At 36.7% G+C, this 23,108-nt stretch overlaps 1 protein-coding gene across 1 annotated transcript in view; it reads right to left on the bottom strand.

Annotated features, from left to right (window-relative positions):
• Positions 1–576: 576 nt before the first annotated feature.
• CNTN5 (contactin 5) overlaps positions 577–23,108 on the bottom strand; it is a 495,116-nt gene continuing 472,584 nt past the window's right edge. The window contains exons 22-25 of the mRNA XM_049640842.1: positions 14,036–14,222; positions 13,482–13,594; positions 5,331–5,499; positions 577–680 (exon numbers count right to left, since the gene is read on the bottom strand). Of these exons, the coding sequence (XP_049496799.1) occupies positions 577–680; positions 5,331–5,499; positions 13,482–13,594; positions 14,036–14,222 (573 nt within the window). The remainder of the gene's footprint in view (positions 681–5,330; positions 5,500–13,481; positions 13,595–14,035; positions 14,223–23,108) is intronic.

The following is a 23,108-nucleotide window of genomic DNA, read 5'->3' as shown; positions in this document are numbered from 1 at the left end:
ATTGACAAATTTTGCTATTTTTCTATGCAGTAACTAATAATTTTTTGAGAAAATTTTTGTGTACTTATCCTATAATGGATCACACAACTGGGTTATTTTTTTCATTCATCTACCAGTTTGTCAATTGGGGTAGTTAGCCAAAGGAAAAATGATAGTTGCAGAGTCTTCAGCAAACTTTTCATTCTCAGTTTTGTATTTGTGTTTGAAACAGATCTGCTAGAGACCACTTAATTAACAAATGGATGGCACACATTCAGGGTCATCAGATATAAAATCAAATTCCAACATATTAAAAAAGTAAAGAATACATTTGACAGAAATTACTTTTACTTAGAAAAAAATTCATTACATACAATCTGCATATTTTTATTGGACCAAGAACTGTCCTCTCCATTTACAAAATCAAAGAGAAACCTGATGGATAAGTCATATTCCCCCCCAACCTCTTGTAAGTGCACCATGTGCAGTCCCAAAATTTTAAAGCTCATCTCAGGGTCCTGGGTCTCCACTTACACTACACTCTATTCACCGCTATTTTCACGCTAAAGCAAAGCAAAGCAAATTAAGCTGCAGTTTTCACCAAGAGGTTGAGGGAATCATCAATGCCAAGAGTAATGTTACCGATGATGAAGATGGAGAAAGTGTGTGGAGGGTCGATTGAGCACTAGTGATTTTCCCACCTGTGAAAATAGAGAAGCATTAAATGGAGCAAATTATTTTGGTTTTGCTTGAGCTAAGAAAGAATTGTTTTTAGGTATGCAATACTAATGAGTGCAACATGGGTTTGTTTCTAATGAGGGTGTGCTTATAAAATAAAGATTTCCCAAAAATTACATGGAAGGTAGAACTATATATGGAATACTGTGATAAAAGGCTATGTCAAATAAAAAAAAAAATCTAATCAGGAAATTTAGTGTAATTTTCACCAATGATGTACTGATGGGAAACATCCCAAATTCCAGGTATGAATTATAAAACAATTTCTACAGTACATTGTTCAGAAAAGGGAACAAGAATAATTAGCAAAAGTTTGTGGCAATAAGAATTCCTAATTCAATTACTTCAGTCAATTTTTGAATTTAGTAATAAAATTATTTAATTTATTATACTCATAGCTTATTCATTTATTTAACTGTTTAAGTTGACCAGGCTTAAATTTTAGATTTTCATACCTAACTTGGCAAAGGAGAGCCATCTTTCGTCACTCTTCCCTACATCCAGTAGAAATTCTTCCATCTTGAGACCAAATTATTGTATGCAGTTAATGAATTAGGGGGGTTGGCTGTTAGATTAAACTTACTGATTTGAATTGATTAGTTTGAAGTAGTTTAGGTAATGCCACATAACTAAGCTCCACATAAACTAAATGTTACCCTTAGATTTAACTTTACTAATGGTTCCTCAAGCCAGAAGTCTGAAGTATCATCATCATGATTGATATTTAATGAATGCTTGCTATATGCAATGTGTTGTACTGAGCTCTTTACACATATTATCTTGTTCGATCCTCATGACATACCTATGCAGTAAGTATTGTTTTTATCCCCCTGTTGCAGTTGAGGGAACTGGAGCTTAGATAATAGAACTTGCTTGAAGTCACTGAGCTGGATTAGTGGAAACAGATGTTCTTATGTATTGTCTCTCTTAAAATAATGACTGGCCTTGACCTTGATTGAGACCTTAATGATAGATTAATAATAAAATAAATGTACCATTCAATTTTTGGAATCATCCTTCTGTCAAGTTATCTTCTCTGGCCAGAGTTGAGTGTTAATGGGATCTGGTTATAATTTTTGTTATGGAAATAGTATCTAATTTTCCCCAGATGTTTACTTAAGAGCTGAAGAATCATTTGTTTGGTAACACACACACACACACACACACACAGCAGCAGCAAATCTTTACTTTGAAAATTTTTACAGCTAAGGTGCTAATGAAACTATCAACATATTAGAGAATGTTGCATGTAGTTCAACTTGTACAAAAGAGGTTATTAGGAAGTGCATGGCTACATGTGAGCTATAAGAAAGGCATAAGGAGAAAGCTTCACTGGAGTGGTATGCATGCTTAATAATAAAAGCTGTGAAAATAGTTTTTTCTATTTTTTTTGAGAGTGACTGAGTCCTTGTCAAATCCACTAACATGATACTTTTACAAAAACATCTCACTTTCAGAATGCTAAGTGGGGACTATATCTCAAATTTCACATAGAATCCACAAAGAAAAAAAACATTATTTTAGTATAGCAAATCAAAACAAAATACAAACAACTACACTGAATTATGTCTTAGTCCCAACTGCAAAATCAATAGCTTTTTCACTTGAGCAAGTCCTTGAACTTCTTGGAGCTTTTGGTTTTTGGAAAATGATAAGAAAGAAACCAATTGTTGCTTATGGGTCTGTGATAGATAATATTATGTTTTTCACTTCATTAAAACTCAGAAAACGTGTTACACTAGCCATATCGTTTTAACTAAAACATAAAAGTTGACAATTTGTTTTTCACGGAATAGAAGTTACAGTGCAATGGGAGAATCAAGGTCTTTAATAAGTACTCTCAAACTTGGGGCTGATATTGTCCAGATGACACTTTACACTTTGTCTTCGAGTTGAAAGGAATCTTGGGGATTTGGAGAATAATAAAATACTTAGAAGTTTGTTAAAAGGATAAGATAATATATAGAAAACACCTAGCATAATGCCAAGAATATGATCAAGGGTCAGTAAATGCTCATTGTATTGTTGTTTTTAGAAATTTGAGACTTATGAAGCAAATAAAGAAGAGAGTTGTAATCTTTTTCATTTTGTGGAAATAATCTGTCAAGGTGCTCTTGAAAATTTATACTCACATATGAACAGTTCAATTGTGAACCAATCAGTGTGGAGACATTATTACCTTTCTTCCTCTTGAAACTATACTTTATAAATGAATCATAAAGTGTATTAAGTTTTTGTGGGGCCACAATATATTTAAATTCTTAGGCCTTTTCACCTGAATTTCTGAAAAGTGTCAGATTTCCTATATTTTGTGCTTTTTATTTTTAACATTTCATTTTGAAATAATTTTAGATGTGTCAAAAAGCTATAAAAATAGAACAAAGAATTCATCCAGATTCCTTAAATGTTTGTTTCATCATTGTTGCTTTATTATTTTCTCTATAAATATATACATTTTCCTGAGCCATTTGAAAGTAAGTTGCAGACATGATGTACCTTTCACCCTAAATACTTTAATGCATAGTTCCTAAAAATAAGACATTTTCTTATATAGCCACAGTAGAATTTTTTAAAAGAGGAAATTAATATATATATAATGTAATCTATAGACATTATTCAAATTTTATCAATTGTCCCAATAATATCCTTTATCTCATCTTGTATTTTTAAAATGTTTATTTATTTATTTTGAGAGAAAGAGCGAGAAAGGGAGACAGAGAGAGAGCTGGGGAGGGACAGGGGAAGAGAGAGAGGGAGTGAGAGAATCCCAGGCAGGCTGCACAATCAGCACGAGGCCCAACACAGGGCTGGATCTCACAACGTGTGAGATCATAATCTGAGCCGAAATCAAGAGTTGGACATTAAACCAACTGAGGCACCCAGGTGCCCCTCATCTTGTATTTTTATGTAAGAGTTTACTTATCACATATTATGTCAATGTTTCTTTTTTCCTCAAAGTTTCATTCTAATTATTTTCTTCCCTATATTTGCCTTCTACCTCATTTATTTTTATTTTTTTTCTACCTCATTTTTTGGCATCAAAAAAATTCATATATAATGCCTTTGTCTTAATCCAAATTGATAAATATGTTGAATACAATGAAGCCACATACAGAGTCCTATAGGATATCACTGGATACCTCCCTTTGGGCTGACAATTCTGCTTGAGAATGATAATAAATAATGTTCATAATTTCCCATTAATTAAATGCACATTACATATTTTTATTCAAGGACTTAATGAAAATTGTCTAATATTTTCTTAATGAGAGATTAGAATACTTTATTAAATCTTTTGTTTCCTTTTTTGACTACATCAATGAAATGGTTATTCATTACCAAATTTGTAAAGTTTTTGTCCTATAATTCCTTTGCTGATGTAATAATGATGGTAGTGGTAAAGAGGTAAAGATATGTGGCCTTGGAGACAACCATACCTGGGTCCAAATCCTGGTTCTTCCACTTAGATCTTAGGCAAGTTACTTAAAATTTCTCTGTAAAATATGAATAATGCCATCTACTTCATATAATTGTTACTAAGACTGAATAAGATGATGTATTTAAAGGACTTATGATCGTGCCTAACACATAATAAAGGCTCAGTAAAAGCTGGAAATTATTAATATTGTTAATAATAACAATGAGTCACAAATAAATTCTGGAAATCTAGTGTACAGTTAATAATACTGTAGTACATACTTGAAAGTTGCTAAGGGAGTAAAGTTTAAATGTTCTCACTACAAAAAGAAATGGCAGTTATATGAGGCGATGAAGGTGTTAGATAATGCTATGGTGGTAATAAATTTGCAATGTATAAGTGTATCAAATCAACAAGTTGTATACCTTAAACCTACAAAATTTTATGTATGAGTTATATCTCAGTAAAGCTGACAAAGCAATACAAAAATAATACACAATAGAATTTACAATTTATTTTGAAATCAATAAACATGATCAAAGTTTAATTTTAAGAAGAATTTCCTTTAAACTTTCCTGTACCTCATTCTCCATTATCTAATGATAAAAGTGACCAAGATAATAGAAAAATGAGTATGTTAAAATAGTGCAATGGCAGTTTAAAAGCAATATTGCAGGGGCACCTAGGTGGCTCAGTCAGTTAAGTCCCAGGTCATGATCTCACGGTTCGTGAGTTAAAGCCCTGTGTTGTGCTCTGTGCTGATCTGCGCTGACAGCTCGGAGCCTAGACCCTGCTTCAGATTCTGTCTCTCCCCTCTCTCTGCCCCTCCTCTGCTCATGCTCATGCTCATACTCTGTCTTTGTCTCTGTCTCTCTCTCAAAAATAAATAAACATTTAAAAAAATATTGCAAAGCTGAAATAGCCAGCAAGGTGCTGCTTGAGACCATGATAGGCAAGGAAATTTCACAAATGAGCACATTCTAATGAAAAGATCAACCCCTTTCTAGATTTGTAGAAATTCTGCACTTATGGACATACTGCCATGGTTTGTATTAATTGGAGGATGGTATGGAAATCAGAGTGAGAAATGAGACCCTTCATGTGAACCATGCAATTCATCATATTAATTTTGGTGAGGCTTACACTATTTGTTGGTAGTCATCAAATTAAGCCTATTATGTCAATCAAAACATACCTGAATAGGATGGCACCCTGATTTGGGAACTAGCCGTTCCATCCCCTCCTTCACTGTATGCTCGAACTTCAATAATATAGACTCCAGCATCAGGGAGTGGTACTACTGCTTGAGGTTTCTGTGTTTCAATAACTTGACTGTTGCTGTGCCCCTCTTGCCTGTAAAAAACCTGGAAATAATAGCAGAGGTTTAAACATTTGCTATTCAGTTGAGGATTCCAAATGTTTATTGACTGACTACTGTATGTCACATTTTGAGCAGAGGGAGCTTACATCTTTGACAGATATGTAAGCAAATGTAATGCATGTGCTATGTGCAGCACTGGAAGTGTAAAAAGATGCTATGAAAATATAGAAGAGAGAATTTAATTCTGTCTGTGGGTTAGGAAACACGTTTTAGAGGAGGAGATGCCTGAACTAAGTATGTGAAGATAAATAGAGTTTACCAGTTGGAGAAAAGGATGAGAATTCTAGGAAAAGATAAGAGAAGATTAAAAAATACACCCAAGCAGTACAAAACCATAGCATTAGGTATGGAATAAACAGAAGATACATGGAGATGGTGATATTGAGACTAGGGTGGTAGGTAGTGAGGGGGCATATCACTAAAAGTCTTTTACTCTTGGTTATTGAAATGGATAGTATCCCGAGTGAGTACTCACAGCTGTCCTCTTCAATGGAAAGGACTAAAGTGATAATTTCTTAAACGCATCAATAATAAATCCTTAACAATGTAAGAAATGGCTGGAAGTTAACATTTTAGTGTTTTTACTTTTATTTTTGTTGTTTGCCTTTCTGTGAACTGGCATTTGGAAACTTTGGCCAGTAGAGGGAAGGCTTTTTCAACACCTGTCCGTGGTACTAGAATAGAACATGTATTCATGGAAGTTTCAGAATTACAAATTAGGACATAGAATTATCCCATGTTTACATATTAGAAAGCAAAGAACACAGGAGTTATGCAATTTATACAAGATCAGGTGGCTAGTTAGGGAAAATATTGCATTGGAAGGTTAGTGTTCTGATGATCAGTTAAGAGCTGTTTCAGAGCTATATTATATTGTATCTACTTACAGATCCCAATTCAAAACAATCTCCCACAAACAAAACAAAGCAAAACAAAACAAAACAAAACAAAACAAAACAAAACAAAACACAATCTCCATATTCCTGTCTGGGCAAATTTGGGCAAGTTACTAATCTTTCTAAACCTCGAGTGACTCTAGTATATAATAAAGATAATAATTTTTCTTTCATGGCTTTGTTAGGAGAATGAAATGGGAGAATGCATATAAAATGCCCATCATAGGACCTGGTGCATGGTAAGCTTAATAAGAGAAAGCTAGTTCTGTTGCCATTATTGTTCTTTGTCAGTGGTCAGTATTTCAATTGCATCATAAAAGATGGACTGTCTTAGGAAGTTAGACAAAAAATTTATACTTTTTTTCCTTCTAAAAATATGTTTTGCACTTGAACCAATGTACATAGAGGGGAATAAACTTTAGCAGAACAATATTGATATATATTGAAGTCTGCCTGCATCTGATTCTCCCCTTTGCATTCTGGTAATATATGGTCCCTCAATTTCATTTCCTTTATCTTTCACAGATTTAAGTTTACTTCAGGGTTTTAGGAGAGAAGTAACTTCTCTTGAAAAGTATATAACCTGTGCAATAATTGTATGTACTGAAATACTTATAGGGAAGGAAGTCATAGCCTTAGCGTAGCTTCAGAATGATAGGAGTATCATCAAATATTTATTGGGCATATCATGTGGGCCAGGAACAGTGCTATGTATTGGAGATTCATAAGAGAACAAGACCACATCGTTCCTGCTCTCATGGCACTTACATGCAGATATCAATGCAATGAAGTGTGATATATACTGCAATAGGAACTGTGTTTAGTGAGATAGCAATGCACAGCATGGGTACTTGGTCAAGACTTGAGGAATCAGAAACATTTCTCAGAGCATGCCCATAGCAGGTTCTTTCGGCTTAAAAAATTATAATTGTGTCAGAATTTAGGTTTCTCATTTTGACTGTAGCAGTGTAATGAATTAGAATTCTAATCATCCACATGAGGTAATTAGAAAGCAAATTTATGGCAATGAGAAAGTATGTAAATTGGTGGGGATTGGCAGGGGAGTGACTGTTTTAGAGGACATTCTTGTTATGGTTCAATAAATTACAATTCTTATGACAAAGAAAAATGCAGCTAGTAATGCATATCTAATGTTTCTGTAAAATCCAGAGTTGAAAAAAAATTTGTGGATCAGTTGAGATTTAGAAACAAAAGGTAAACGCAGGAAAAATGTCAGTTAATGGTAGCAAAAGGAGTTTGAAATTAAATGTGGCTTTTACCAATACATCCAGGGAGATGTGATGCTATGAGCCAGTAAGTGGGTATACTAAGTGAAAAGATACATTAAATTAATGGTTAGTCTTAGATACTTTAGAGAATCTTGGCTCATTTTAAAATCCTGATTTAGAAAAGATGAATTAGAATGAGGAATGTGTGAGTTAGCTAAGGAGTTAAGTCAAGGCTAAGTCAAGACATGTCAGAAATAGTTATTGACAATAAGGAGGCCAGAGAATACTTTGCGAATCTGGACATTTACAGAATGGCAGTTACCATGGCAGCTATCTTTAGGCATAAAGGAAAGTGTATTTTCAAGACTATTCTCAAATTCTCCTTAACAGCTGGGAGGAGTGAGTTATTCAAAGAGGTAATTCTAAACAAAAAAAAAATTAAAGCTGTACTGCTATTCTGAAAGGCATGATCTGGAAATGGCTAGTCCATATGTCTGATGCTAACAGAATAATGTCATGAGTATGCTTAAAGATATAACAATAAATTTTGCTGGTTTTACTATAAGTGCCCCCTGAGAAGGATGGATCCAATTAAAAGGAAGGCCTATTCAGCAGCTGAGCATCTTGGGAATAGTCAATGGGGACAGCTGCTCTTCATAATAGAGGGCAAGGAATCTGAAGCTCTAGTGGAAAGAGGAGGGTGGGGACAAGTCAGCAAAATGGTAGAAGCAAGATGAAAAAAGTTGGGAAGCACAAGTCCCAGTAAGAAGCCACTGACTGGAGTATAGCCAGATGCACTTTTAAGAACAGGACTTCCTATGGACAATTTTCAGATCCTTGCATCTAAGGTGTGCTTTTCACTCTGCCTGCTCCCGCCAACATTTATATCAAGTCTGCTTTGTACATGCATATATTTAATAATATATGTCATTTCTGTTTTCATTTAAAAAATATTTTATAATGAAAAATTTCAAGCATAATTACATGTAACATAATTAATTACATAAATACATGAATTATATATGAGTCTTTTTAAATTTTGGGGTATCACAAGAAAGAGGCTGTGTCCATACATAGGGTGAATATAACATGAAGGAACAACTGCAAGATACCGGAAATTAGTGAGACTAGAATGATCATAGACATTAAGTCCCCTGAGAAGCTGGATAAATATAGAGGTTGGCTTCCTGGATAAATATAGAGGTGGGCTTCAGAATTCTGTAGGGTGTGGAATAAAATATCAATCCAAGTGTACATATATCTCAGGAGTCTGGAAGGCCCTGCTATCTAAGTTAGATAAATAAATATAAACTTCTGTTTATATTGATGGATCACATAATAACATGTAAACTTTGAGCCTGATTTTCCGTTACTCTCTTTGGCTCTGTAAATAGGCAGAAAGTAGAGGTGATGGGGGGAGATGTACAGAAAAGTAGTTGTATATCTAGGAAAGGATATTTTGTAGATGTAGACTAGAAAAATAAGACCTTATTTTTTTTTGGATGTAGCCTGAGGTCCTTGTCCTGAATTCCTTCTGAACTGCTTGCATTATTTTCTGAGTATATAAAAGTTTCTTTTGCTGGGGAAGGTAATATTTGCACAAGTAAAAGTATAGCTCCTCGGGATTTGATAATTATTTTCCCTTTCACTTGAACTTAAATCTATGTGAGAAGAATAAAGTGGAGATAAGATGGTTGTTTTACTTTATAATCTTGGTAAGCTTCTTTCAGAATATAAAGAAAAAGTTCCTCCATGCTCAAGATTATTAAGGAGAATTATGGCTGAATATGCTTTACACCACAGCTTTGTTATTGGTATTGGTGTTTCTTTAGGAATGCCAGTAACAGATATGCCCAAATTAGTAAGGACTCTACATATAGACCTCACACTAGAGGAATTACAAAAATGAAATTTTCTTCTTTGAAAAGAATTTATTTGGGAAAAATACATTAAATTAGAAAAAAAATATTTCAAATTTTTGCTCCGTTTTATTATTATTAAATAATAATTATTAAATAATATATATAATATATAATTATTAAATAATATATTAATAATATAGGTTACTATTTATGAATTTGAAAATGTAAAGACAAGAAAATAAAATAATAATAATTGACCTGAAGAAGTCCTAAATACACAAATAAATGCCCAAATTTGATTCAACTTTTCAAATGGAGAGTTATTTTATATGAGTGACATTATTTTGTAGCCATATCTGGAATTGCCCAATTTTCTTCTGGTTCTTCCAGCTTGTATTTCTCTTAGTTTTAAATGAAAAACTGTGATGTCTTGAAACTATTACTGTCAAATCTGGGCTTGTTAAACAAAATCTCAGGAAGTTCAGGATCTCTTGGATGATCTCAAAAATGCAGTAAGAAATTTCACAGCTAGGTAATACTTCATATTTATCTGAATGGATTTAATTCTAATGTGTCACCTCTGACACAATCATATGGGTTGATTCTATCCTTCTTCCACTACATTCTTGGTCAAGTTCCCAATAAGATTTATGATGAGGAGACCTCCTTTTTCTTAACACCTTGCACAAAATGTCTAATATAATTTTCTGTTAATGTATTAGCCTCATATATATATTGACACTTCAATTCTGAAGTTAAGTAAACAAGCCAGATACATGCTTCTTAGAAAATGGATTAGTCAAATTCCACTATTTTAACTTATTATTATTTTATTATGCTATCTTTGTGGTTTGTTTTCAAAGAATGAGTTAAATCTCGTATATAGTATCCTAACTATAAGTAAAAAAAAAAAAATTGAGTATATTATTTATGGGTCAAGTCTGGAGAACAAATCTATTTTTCTCCATTTTTATCATCTTTCAATAATTTTCAAAATCCAGAAAACTTTGAGCTAAAGACCTTTATGAATTCATCTACTTTACACTGGACTTAATACAAAAGGTGGAATATGTAATCTTTGCATTTTAAATCTAAGCATTGACTCCAAGTTGTCACAGGCTGAAACTTACGTATGTAGATAACGATGTACATTTCTAGTGATGTCTTTTGCTTATAAAAGTAAAGTAACTTAGCAAAGATAAGGAGCAAAAATAAATTTACTTCTCTTTTTGATATTGGAATTAATGGTGGAAGCTTTCTCTTACCCTGTTTAGCAGGAAGTCCTCTACCTCAAATTACCTTCTGGATAGGGAAGTAGTGTGCTGACTTGTCCCTACTTTAGTTAGTCTTTGTGACTGCCATACACTAATTAGGTGGCCCACTATTGTACTGGCATTCTTGGTCCAGAGGTTAGGTCATTCTTGGTTTGGCAGTAATTTGTGGGGATGTAGTAGGAATCAAAGAGATCATTTTCCTCTGAGTTTCATGCTCAGCCTTGGCCATTCCACACTTGTGTGAACCTCCCTGCAGGGGCACAGCTCTTTAGCTGCAGTGCAGATCTTGTCTGGGCTAGAGAAGTTTTCCTCAGAGTCATACTCAGAAAAGGGGGCTACAAGCTTGTGTTCTCTGGGTTACATCGTTTAGTTTAAATTTGCAGCTATTCTTTTTTGTTAATGTTTTATTTATTTATTTATTTATTTATAAAGAGAGTGCAAGCAGGAGAGGAGCAGAGAGAGAGAGGGAGACACAGACTCTGAAGAAGGCCCCAGGATCTGAGGTGTCAGCACAGAGCCCTATGCGGGCTCGAACCCAGAAACTGTGAGATCACCACCTGAACTGAAGTCCTATGCTTACAGACTAAGCCACCCAGGTGTGCCTACTGTTTCTCTTTGTTTAATGTTTATTTATTTTTGAGAGGTGGAGAGAGAGAGGGAGAGAGAGAGAGAGAGAGGCAGAGAGAGAGGGAGACAGAGGATCCGAAGAGCATCTATGCTGAAGTAGAAATTCTGATGCAGGCCTTGAACTCATGAACCATGAGATCATGACCTGAGCCAAAGTCAGACCCTAAACTGACTGAGCCACCCAGGAGTCCCTGTGCCTGCCTCAGGAGGAGATTTCAGCCAGAGCTACCTGCTCTGTGAAAACTGGACTTTCCCAGGAGAATCCAGGCTCTGCATTAAGTTGCAGTCATCAGCCTAAACTGTTCTTTCCCTCATGGGGCCCTTAGTGACATTTCTGCCAATAAGTCTCTCATTGGGGATTATCCTGTCGGTCAGAAATTCTAAAAATGTTTAGTTGCAAAAGAACAGGCTTTGAGGCTTCACTCCATTTGTTATCAACAGACTCCTCTCTTAGGGAGCAGCTGTTTCTTCTCAAGGACATAAGAAAGTATAACTATTTCAAGGAAATAAAAGAAAGAAAAATCCTCTGTCAATGTGTACCTACTTGTCATTAACTTACACACCTAAGATGGAACAAGCTAGTGATTCTTCCCCCAACAAGAAGGTATTCTAGGGTGACTTGTACTGTCTTCCTGTAGACAGAACTGGCAAGCATTTTTCAAAGATCAGTTCCTTTTGTTAAAATTTCACCTAACCGGATATTCTCCTCCAAAAATTAGAATAAATAGTAGCTATTTTTAAGTAAGCACATTCTATATGCTAACAGCTATGTACTATTTTACATAAATTATCTTATTTAACCCTTAAAACAATCCTGTGTGATATATATTATTTTATTTTTATTTTGCGATTTTGAAGTTAAGAAAATGAGACCCAGAGAGATCAAGCAACTTGCTCAGAGTAACACAAAAGTAACAAAAGTCTGTCTGACTCAGGAGCTAGTGTTATTTTCCCACTATACCTAACAAATGCAAGTCCATGCTGGAAAAACACACATCTGATATACACTCATAAGTAATTGCATACTATACTTCTAGCTGGATTAAAAAAATAGCTCACCTGCCCTCCCCCAAAAGATCAAATTCAATATCTCTGAGAATGAGAATAGATTTCAGCGTGTGTGGTTGAGTAATGAAAGTGTCTGCAATCCACATTAATTACAGTCTGCAAGAAATAATATAATGTGTATCTTAAAATATGTTAATGGGAATTACTTACCTTAAAAAATATATTCCATTTATCACTTCTTCAGTTGTTAGTTTCAGAGTTTTAGCACTTTATATATAAAATACTGTGTTACCCTTTCTGATGATTGAAAAGCCACATTAATGATGATTTTCAGTCTAAATATTATCATTAAAATGCTTAAAGTTTATTATGTAAATAATACTCAACTAATGATTCTATATGGAGTTTAAGACAATCATCGAATCTGATGAAAAAAGAATTTTAAATTCAGCCAATTCAATACATAGACCACATATATATTTTAAAATTAGAGAAAAAGTTGTTTTTCTTTTTTTTTTCAAAGTTGTTTTTCAAAAACGAACTAAATGTTTTTATATTCCCAGCCCTCTTGCTGGTACATTGCAGGATGACTGTATGTGAAATGTTGTGTCTATTTTGGAGCTTGCTGCCTCTCCACGGACTCTTTCTTAACCCAGAGTGCTGGCCTTAGCATTTCTTCTTTTTTCTGCTAATAGAGTCTTTCCACTCAAATTAAGTCATCCAGTCTTTGTTATCTGCCAGAAAAGTTTGTCTACTGGGAAAGAATTCTAGGACTCTGCCCAAGTTTTGCTGGCCCTCACATGTGCTTCATGGAGCCATCTTCATCCTGTGTTCAAATTGTTGCTGCTTTTCCTACTTCTTCCCTTCCTATATCTTTTCAGTTGAAACTGATTTTGACTGCCTTGGCTTTCCCATTGGAGGGAGACTTTTTCCTACGTTATAGGTAGAAAATTATTGGCAAAAAAACAGGTATGCTAATGGGTCTTTTTATGCCTTATTAACTGTACATCCTCATAATAACAGTTTTTGAGCTGAATATCTATACCAGAGAGTGAAGAAGCACACTGACCTTGTAGCCCATGACTTCAGATTCGTTGGCTAATGGTCTGACAGGTTCCCAGCCAAGAGAAAGTTGAGAACCTTGCTGTTCCCACCTGAGATTGCTAGGTGCTTGACTAGGGGCTGCAAAATAAAAAGTGAAAGTGAACTGATAAGGAGTCTTAAATACATTTCTTCACTTAAATCTTTGTATTTCAGTCTTTTCTTGTGTTTAGTAGTTGGCTGACACCATAGGCTTCTTTCCAGCTGGAGTCAGATAAGGAAGGTTTTTGCTCCAGGAGTGTCATTTTAATGGCTACTCTACTGAGCTTTTGAACCAGAATCCTTTTATCTTCTTTCTGTGTCAAAATTGCTTGGCCTTGTTTCACAGGAAGATAACCTTTATCTACTGTGAATACAAAATGTTTTGAGCTAGATTTGGAATTCAGATCTAAGCATTGAAGCAAGACTAAGAATCAAAACTCCCCTTTAGCTCTCCTTATTATGTATCTCACATGGCTTTCAGAAATGCTAACAGATATATCCCCTTTTGTCTGAAACAAACAAAAAGCCCAGGTCACTTACGGGGTTTCTTGGTGGTTGCACTCACTTCACTGCTAGGTGGCCCATATCCAGCACCATTATAAGCCCTCACTCTGAAGTGATATAAAGTATTTCCTTCTAATCCTGTTAGAATGACAGATGACTCATTTCCTCTAGTTTTGACTGTTTCTGCTGCATCTTCTTGTTCCATGTCTTTCCGATAACCAACCTGTCAACAAATTATTACATGACAGATTAACTTTGAAGTTTCTCCTATGATTGTGATTGTTTGATTTTTTCTTTTTTGATGTTTTCTTAAAACATTAACAGGTGTTACTAATGAGGCAAAAATCAGTCTTAGTCATTGCCTGATCTGTGTCTGTGTGCATCTTAGCAGTACTCAACAGAGCCACAAAAGGTGCTATCTTCTAGCTTGGTAGCATGAATTGCTTGGAAAGAGCCAAAAACATCCTGACATTAAGGAAAAATTATTCAAAGAAACTGAAGAAGTGCTTTTCTCTCATAAGTTATCAGAAACTTTTACCTTTCAAAGCCATGGGGCTTTGAATGAATTATTTGAAAAATCTACATGAACAGTATTTCCTCCTAGACCCCACATAAAGATGAGTCATACAAGCTGTATTTTTAAAAAATTTTTTTTAACATTTTATTTTATTTTTGAGACAGAGAGAGAGCATGAATGAGGGAGGGTCAGAGAGAGAGGGAGACACAGAATCTGAAACAGGCCCCGGGCTCTGATCTGTCAGCACAGAGCCCGACGCGGGGCTCGAACTCACAGACTGTGAGATCATGACCCGAGCTGAAGTCGGACGCTCAACCGACGGAGCCACCCAGATGCCCCTAAGCTGTATGGGTTTAATAACACTCATGGTACTTGGGAGTGTTCTAAATGTAGAGAAGTCACATTGCTAGGATCTGGGAGGGAGGCAGAAATGACTTTTCCTGATTATAAGTTTGTGGTGGCTGCTTTTGTACCAAACTCAATTTCTTTGTGACTTTAATTGTCTTGTCTTTATATACCTAAAGCTTAACGCTGTTTCAGACCTTAGAGCATAACCATGTAGAAGTAGATAAAAGGGTAGCTTTTATTTCTCTACTTACTATGGTAAAAGTAATAGAACAGTAGTGCTTTTTTCCCCTATTCATTACTGTGGTGAAAGAAGTGGATCACTGCACCCATTTCATGCTTCTTGAAGTGCTTTGTCTACTGTAGAGGCTAGAAAGCCAAACACCATCTTTTCCAGATGTTCTTTCAGCTAAGGGTGCTGCCATACATTGTGGGCAGCAAGGGGTTTATTATTTGAAATATTCTGGAGCATGCCAAAGACTACCATTTCCAGCTGTAGCCATAGGAAGTCATTATAGGCTCTCATTTCCTCTCTGAGGAAAAAACATTTGAGTTACCATATCAGATTAAAAGATCTTTACCAGCCTAGGTGCTGGCTGAAGGCAAAGGGAATAAGAAATGGGTAGAGGAAGAAGGAAGTTATAAATTGTAACTGCAATTTTATTAAATGAAGACTATAATAGCCATACTTTCTTCCATGTACTGTTTTATATGTACATATTAAATGACTTGGGCCCCTTATTTCTTGTGATATTTTATATAGTGTTGTACATAGGTAACTTTCTAATATAGTTCATTAGAGGAAGAATAAACTTTCACCCTGACACGGACAGATTTGAATTTCTTGTTTGGGGAAAGGGTACATATATTTTCATTTGTAAAAGCTATATTTGTTGGGGCACCTGGGTGGCTCAGTCGGTTGTGTCTGAGTTCAGCTCAAGTCATGATCTCACAGTTCGTGGGTTTGAACCACACATGGGCCACTGTGCTGACAGTACAGAGCCTGTATTGGAGTCTCTCTCTCCCTCTCTCTCTGCCCCTCCCCAGCTTGTACTCTCTCTCTAACAAATAAATAAATAAACCTTTAAAATTTTTAAAAAGCTACATTTGTACCATATCAGTTTGGAATATGGTTGTTGCTTATTGTTACTTTTGAAGGTTGTTGAATGTGGAAAATGATGTGTATGTATGTTGAGTTACCAAAGGGATATGGTACATTAGTGTTCAACATCCATTTCCTCTAGTTCCAGGTGTCTTCCTGTACTGAAGAGGATGGAGAGCTAAAAAATATTATTTTTAAGACTCTTTTGTAGTTAGGATTCAATGTGTTTTAGCTTCAGCCAGTCAGATGAATATGCCTGGCATTTGAAAATAAAAGTGAGATGGAGATTGAACTTCTGCTTCTTCTTTTCTGCTGGTAAGCACATTAAGGGAGTCATTACTTTTCCTCCACTCCTTGCCCCTCCAGGCAGCATTAATAAGTGACTCATTGTCTAACCATCAGCTTTGTTAGTCAAGAAGTAGGGCGCAGGATGTTTATTTCGTTGGTACAAATCATAGTTGGCATGGTGGGATTCTGGAACCGGCAACAGTAGCAGAGCTCTCCAGATCACAGCCCCTTCCTGAATGTGGCACCATCCTGATTATAGAGGCTTCCTTAACCATGGTAGTGGAGTGTGCTTCTGGGGCTGGTGGCTTAAAAGACATCTTCCTTTGTGTTGATTCTGTAGTTTGACTTTAAGAGTCATTCTTGGTCTTTCAAGTCACCCTGGAGTCTATTAATTTAACTTGATAAGTTAGTAAAGCATTTAATAACTATAATAAGGTACCTCTTAAACTATTTAGAGTAGTTTAGTTCTTTGGGACTAAAACTGTCTGATACATATACACAGATCTTGTATATCTATGTATATATCTATCTCTTTTTTTTAAAGCCTAAAAAGATAATTGCATTCTTATTTCTCATCCCTGTCTCTTCACAGATTTGAACTGACTGAACTTCAAATATCTGTTTGATTAAAGCTATTTGATTAAAGCTGGACTCCTCTAAAATCCTATCTTTTATATGATGATGGACTCATTATTCCCAATTCTGAGAACTAGCTTATCTTGCTTGGTGCTTGAGAATATTTTAACTGAATAAATCTAAGTTATTTTCAAACTGCAAAATTGGCTGAGATGTTGTTGGATGAGCAGACACATATCTTTCCTTTCCAGTGGTATATCTGATTCTTGCTTTTCTATTTTAAATTACTTTAATTGGTTAGATTATTTTAAAGTGATTAAGTATACGTACTTGAGGGAGATGAGTATGGTCAAATTTGACAAATTTTGATACAGATTTGATACAGATTTCAATTATAAATTTTGGACTTCTAAATATTGAATGTTTAATGTTCCGATTAATCACCCTAAAATAAAGCATCCTAAGTGACAGATAAAATGTTTCTTAAGTAACTGAATGTGAAAAAAACAGAAATTCTTCTTGCATCAGCTAAAACTTAGAGTGTATTCTGAAGTATGCATCAAGTAAAACATGTTCTTGCTGAAAAAAAAAATAACTTTAACTGAGGGTACTTGTTTAAAACAAAGAATATCAGAGGAGGAGGTAGATGAAATAAGAGAAGGGATTAAGAGTACACTTATTGTGAGGATAGGAGGGAAGATGGCGGCATAGAAGGACGCTGGGCTCACCACGCGTCCTGCTGAACACTTAGATTCCACCTACACCTGCCTAAATAACCCAGAAAACTGCCAGAGGATTAGCAGAACAGAGTCTCCGGAGCCAAGCGCAGACGAGAGGCCCACGGAAGAGGGTAGGAAGGGCGGCAAGGAGGTGCGCGCTCCACGGACTGGCGGGAGGGAGCCGGGGCAGAGGGGAGGCTCACCGGCCAAGCAGAGCCCCCGAGTCTGGCTGGCAAAAGCGGAGTGGCCTGATGGACTGTGTTCCGACAGCAAGCGCGACTTAGCGTCTGGGAGGTCATAAGTTAACAGCTCTGCTCAGAAAGCGGGAAGGCTGGAGGACAAAGGGAGGGAGAGCTGCTGAGCCCCCGGAGACAGAGCTCAGTTTGGTGGGGAACAAAGGCACTCGCCAGCGCCATCTCCCCCGCCCATCCCCCAGCCAAAATCCCAAAGGGAACCAGTTCCTGCCAGGGAACTTCTTTGCTCCACGCAAATACCCAACTCTGTGCTTCTGCAGAGCCAAACCTCCGGGAGCGGATCTGACTCCCTCCCGCTGCCACAGGGCCCCTCCTGAAGTGGATCACCTAAGGAGAAGCGAGCTGAGCCTACCCCTCTTGCCCCCGTGCACCTTGCCTACCCACCCCAGCTAATACACCAGATCCCCAGCACCACAAGCCTGGCAGTGTGCAAGTAGCCCAGACGGGCCACGCCACCCCAGAGTGAATCCCGCCCCTAGGAGAAGGGAAGAGAAGGCACACACCAGTCTGACTGTGGCCCCAGCGGTGGGCTGGGGGCAGACATCAGGTCGGACTGTGGCCCCGCCCACCAACTCCAGTTATACACCACAGCACAGGAGAAGTGCCCTGCAGGTCCTCACCACTCCAGGGACTATCCAAAATGACCAAACGGAAGAATTCCCCTCAGAAGAATCTCTAGGAAATAACAACAGCTAATGAACTGATCAAAAAGGATTTAAATTATATAACAGAAAGTGAATTTAGAATAATAGTCATCAAATTAATCACTGGGCTTGAAAACAGGGTAGAGGACAGCAGAGAATCTCTTGCTACAGAGATCAAGGGACTAAGGAACAGTTATGAGGAGCTGAAAAGCGCTTTAAACGACATGCAAAACAAAATGGAAACGATGACAGCTCCAATTGAAGAGGCAGAGGAGAGAATAGGTGAATTAGAAGATAAAATTATGGAAAAAGAGGAAGGTGAGAGAAAGAGAGAGAAAAAAATCCAGGAGTATGAGGGGAAAATTAGAGAACTAAGTGATACGCTAAAAGAAATAATATACACATAATTGGTATCCCAGAGGAGGAAGAGAGAGGGAAAGGTGCTGAAGGTGTACTTGAAGAAATTATAGCTGAGAACTTCCCTGAACTGGGGAAGGAAAAAGGCATTGAAACCCAAGAGGCACAGAGAACTGCCTTCAGACGTAACTTGAATCGATCGTCTGCACGACATATCATAGTGAAACTGGCAAAATACAAGGATAAAGAGAAAATTCTGAAAGCAGCAAGGGATAAACGTGCCCTCGACATATAAAGGGAGACCTATAAGACTCTTGACTGATCGCTCTTTTGAAACTTGGCAGGCCAGAAAGGATTGGCACGATATCTTCAGTGTGCTAAACAGAAAAAATATGCAGCCAAGAATCCTTTATCCAGCAAGTCTGTCATTTAGAATAGGAGAGATAGAGGTCTTCCCAAACAAACAAAAACTGAAGGAATTTGTCACCACTAAACCAGCCCTACAAGAGATCCTAAGGGGGATCCTGTGAGACAAAGTACCAGAGACATCACTACAAGCATAAAACATACAGACATCACAATGACTCTAAACCCATATCTTTCTATAATAACACTGAATGTAAATGGATTAAATGCACCAACCAAAAGACATGGGGTATCAGAATGGATAAAAAAACAAGACCCATCTATTTGCTGTCTAAAAGAGACTCATTTTAGATCTGAGGACACCTTTAGATTGAGAGTCAGGGGATGGAGAACTATTTATCATGCTACTGGAAGACAAAAGAAAGCTGGAGTAGCCATACTTATATCAGACAAACTAGACTTTAAATTAAAAGCTGTAACAAGAGATGAAGAAGGGCATTATATAATAATTACAGGGTCTATCCACCAGGAAGAGCTAACAATTATAAATGTCTATGTGCCGGATACCGGAGCCCCCAAATATATAAAACAATTATTCATAAACATAAGCAACCTTATTGATAAGAATGTGGTAATTACAGGGGACTTTAACACCCCACTTACAGAAATGGATAGATCATCTAGACACACGGTCAACAAAGAAACAAGGGCCCTGATGATACCTTGGATCAGATGGACTTGACAGATGTATTTAGAACTCTGCATCCCAAAGCAACAGAATATACTTTCTTCTCAAGTGCACATGGAACATTCTCCAAGATAGATCATATACTGGGTCACAAAACAGCCCCTCATAAGTTTACAAGAATTGAAATTATACCATGCATGCTTTCAGACCACAATGCTATGAAGTTTGAAATCAACCACAGGAAAAAGTCTGGAAAGCCTCCAAAAGCATGGAGGTTAAAGAACACCCTACTAATGAATGAGTGGGTCAACCAGGCAATTAGAGAAGAAATTAAAAAATATATGGAAACAAATGAAAATGAAAATACAACAATCCAAACGCTTTGGGATGCAGCGAAGGCAGTCCTGAGAGGAAAATACATTGCAATCCAGGCCTATCTCAAGAAACAAGAAAAATCCCAAATACAAAATCTAACAGCACACCTAAAGGAAATAGAAGCAGAACAGCAAAGACAGCCTAAACCCAGCAGAAGAAGAGAAATCATAAAGATCAGAGCAGAAATAAACAGTATAGAATCTAAAAAAACTGTAGAGCAGATCAACGAAACCAAGAGTTGGTTTTTTGAAAAACTAAACAAAATTGACAAACCTCTAGCCAGGCTTCTCAAAAAGAAAAGGGAGATGACCCAAATAGATAAAATCATGAATGAAAATGGAATTATCACAACCAATCCCTCAGAGATACAAACAATTATCAGGGAATACTATGAAAAATTATATGCCAACAAATTGGACAACGTGGAAGAAATGGACAAATTCCTAAACACCCACACTCTTCGAAAACTCAATCAGGAAGAAATAGAAAGCTTGAACAGACCCAAACCAGCGAAGACATTGAATCGGTTATCAAAAATCTCCCAACAAATAAGAGTCCAGGACCAGATGGCTTCCCAGGGGAGTTCTACCAGATGTTTAAAGCAGAGATAATACCTATCCTTCTCAAGCTATTCCAAGAAATAGAAAGGGAAGGAAAACTTCCAGACTTATTCTATGAAGCCAGTATTACTTTGATTCCTAAACCTGACAGAGACCCAGTAAAAAAAGAGAACTACAGGCCAATATCCCTGATGAATATGGATGCAAAAATTCTCAATAAGATACTAGCAAATTGAATTCAACGGCATATAAAAAGAATTATTCACCATGATCAAGTGGGATTCATTCCTGGGATGCAAGGCTGGTTCAACATTCGCAAATCAATCAACGTGATACATCACATTAACAAAAAAAAAGAGAAGAACCATATGATCCTGTCAATCGATGCAGAAAAGGCCTTTGACAAAATCCAGCACCCTTTCTTAATAAAAACCCTTGAGAAAGTCGGGATAGAAGGAACATACCTAAAGATCATAAAAGCCATTTATGAAAAGCCCACAGCTAACATCATTCTCAATGGGGAAAAACTGAGAGCTTTTTCCCTGAGATCAGGAACACGACAGGGATGCCCACTGTCACCGCTGCTATTTAATATAGTGCTGGAAGTTCTAGCATCAGCAATCAGACAACAAAAGGAAATCAAAGGCATCAAAATTGGCAAAGATGAAGTCAAGCTTTCGTTTTTTGCAGATGACATGATATTATACATGGAAAATCCGATAGACTCCACCAAAAGTCTGCTAGAACTGATACAGGAATTCAGCAAAGTTGCAGGATACAAAATCAATGTACAGAAATCAGTTGCATTCTTATACACTAACAATGAAGCAACAAAAAGACAAATAAAGAAACTGATCCCATTCACAATTGCATCAAGAAGCATAAAATACCTAGGAATAAATCTAACCAAAGATGTAAAAGATCTGTATGCTGAAAACTATAGAAAGCTTATGAAGGTAATTGAAGAAGATAGAAAGAAATGGAAAGACATTCCCTGCTCATGGATTGGAAGAATAAATATTGTCAAAATGTCAATACTACCCAAAGCTATCTACACATTCAATGCAATCCCAATCAAAATTGCACCAGCATTCTTCTCGAAACTAGAACAAGCAACCCTAAAATTCATATGGAACCACAAAAGGCCCCGAATAGCCAAAGTAATTTTGAAGAAGAAGACCAAAGCAGGAGGCATCACAATCCCAGACTTTAGCCTCTACTACAAAGCTGTCATCATCAAGACAGCATGGTATTGGCACAAAAACAGACACATAGACCAATGGAATAGAATAGAAACCCCAGAACTAAACCCACAAACGTATGGCCAACTCATCTTTGACAAAGCAGGAAAGAACATCCAATGGAAAAAAGACAGTCTCTTTAACAAATGGTGCTGGGAGAACTGGACAGCAACATGCAGAAGGTTGAAACTAGACCACTTTCTCACACCATTCACAAAAATAAACTCAAAATGGATAAAGGACCTAAATGTGAGACAGGAAACCATCAAAACCTTAGAGGAGAAAGCAGGAAAAGACCTCTCTGACCTCAGCCGTAGCAATCTCTTACTCGACACATACCCAAAAGCAAGGGAATTAAAGCAAAAGTGAATTACTGGGACCTTATGAACATAAAAAGCTTCTGTACAGCAAAGGAAACAACCAACAAAACTAAAAGGCAACCAACGGAATGGGAAAAGATATTTGCAAATGACATATCGGACAAAGGGCTAGTATCCAAAATCTATAAAGAGCTCACCAAACTCCACACCCGAAAAACAAATAACCCAGTGAAGAAATGGGCAGAAAACATGAATAGACACTTCTCTAAAGAAGACATCCGGATGGCCAACAGGCACATGAAAAGATGTTCAACGTCGCTCCTTATCAGGGAAATACAAATCAAAACCACATTCAGATATCACCTCACGCCAGTCAGAGTGGCCAAAATGAACAAATCAGGAGACTATAGATGCTGGAAAGGATGTGGAGAAACGGGAACCCTCTTGCAGTGTTGGTGGGAATGCAAATTGGTGCAGCCGCTCTGGAAAGCAGTGTGGAGGTTCCTCAGAAAATTAAAAATAGACCTACCCTATGACCCAGCAATAGCACTGCTAAGAATTTATCCAAGGGATACAGGAGTACTGATTCATAGGGGCACTTGTACCCCAATGTTTATAGCAGCACTCTCAATAGCCAAATTATGGAAAGAGCCTAAATGTCCATCAACTGATGAATGGATAAAGAAATTGTGGTTTATATACACAATGGAATACTACGTGGCAATGAGAAAGAATGAAATATGGCCTTTTGTAGCAA

This window comes from Panthera uncia, chromosome D1, assembly GCF_023721935.1.
Source record: "Panthera uncia isolate 11264 chromosome D1, Puncia_PCG_1.0, whole genome shotgun sequence".
NCBI classification, from domain to species: Eukaryota; Metazoa; Chordata; class Mammalia; order Carnivora; family Felidae; genus Panthera; species Panthera uncia.
This window is presented reverse-complemented; position numbering and strand designations above follow the sequence as displayed.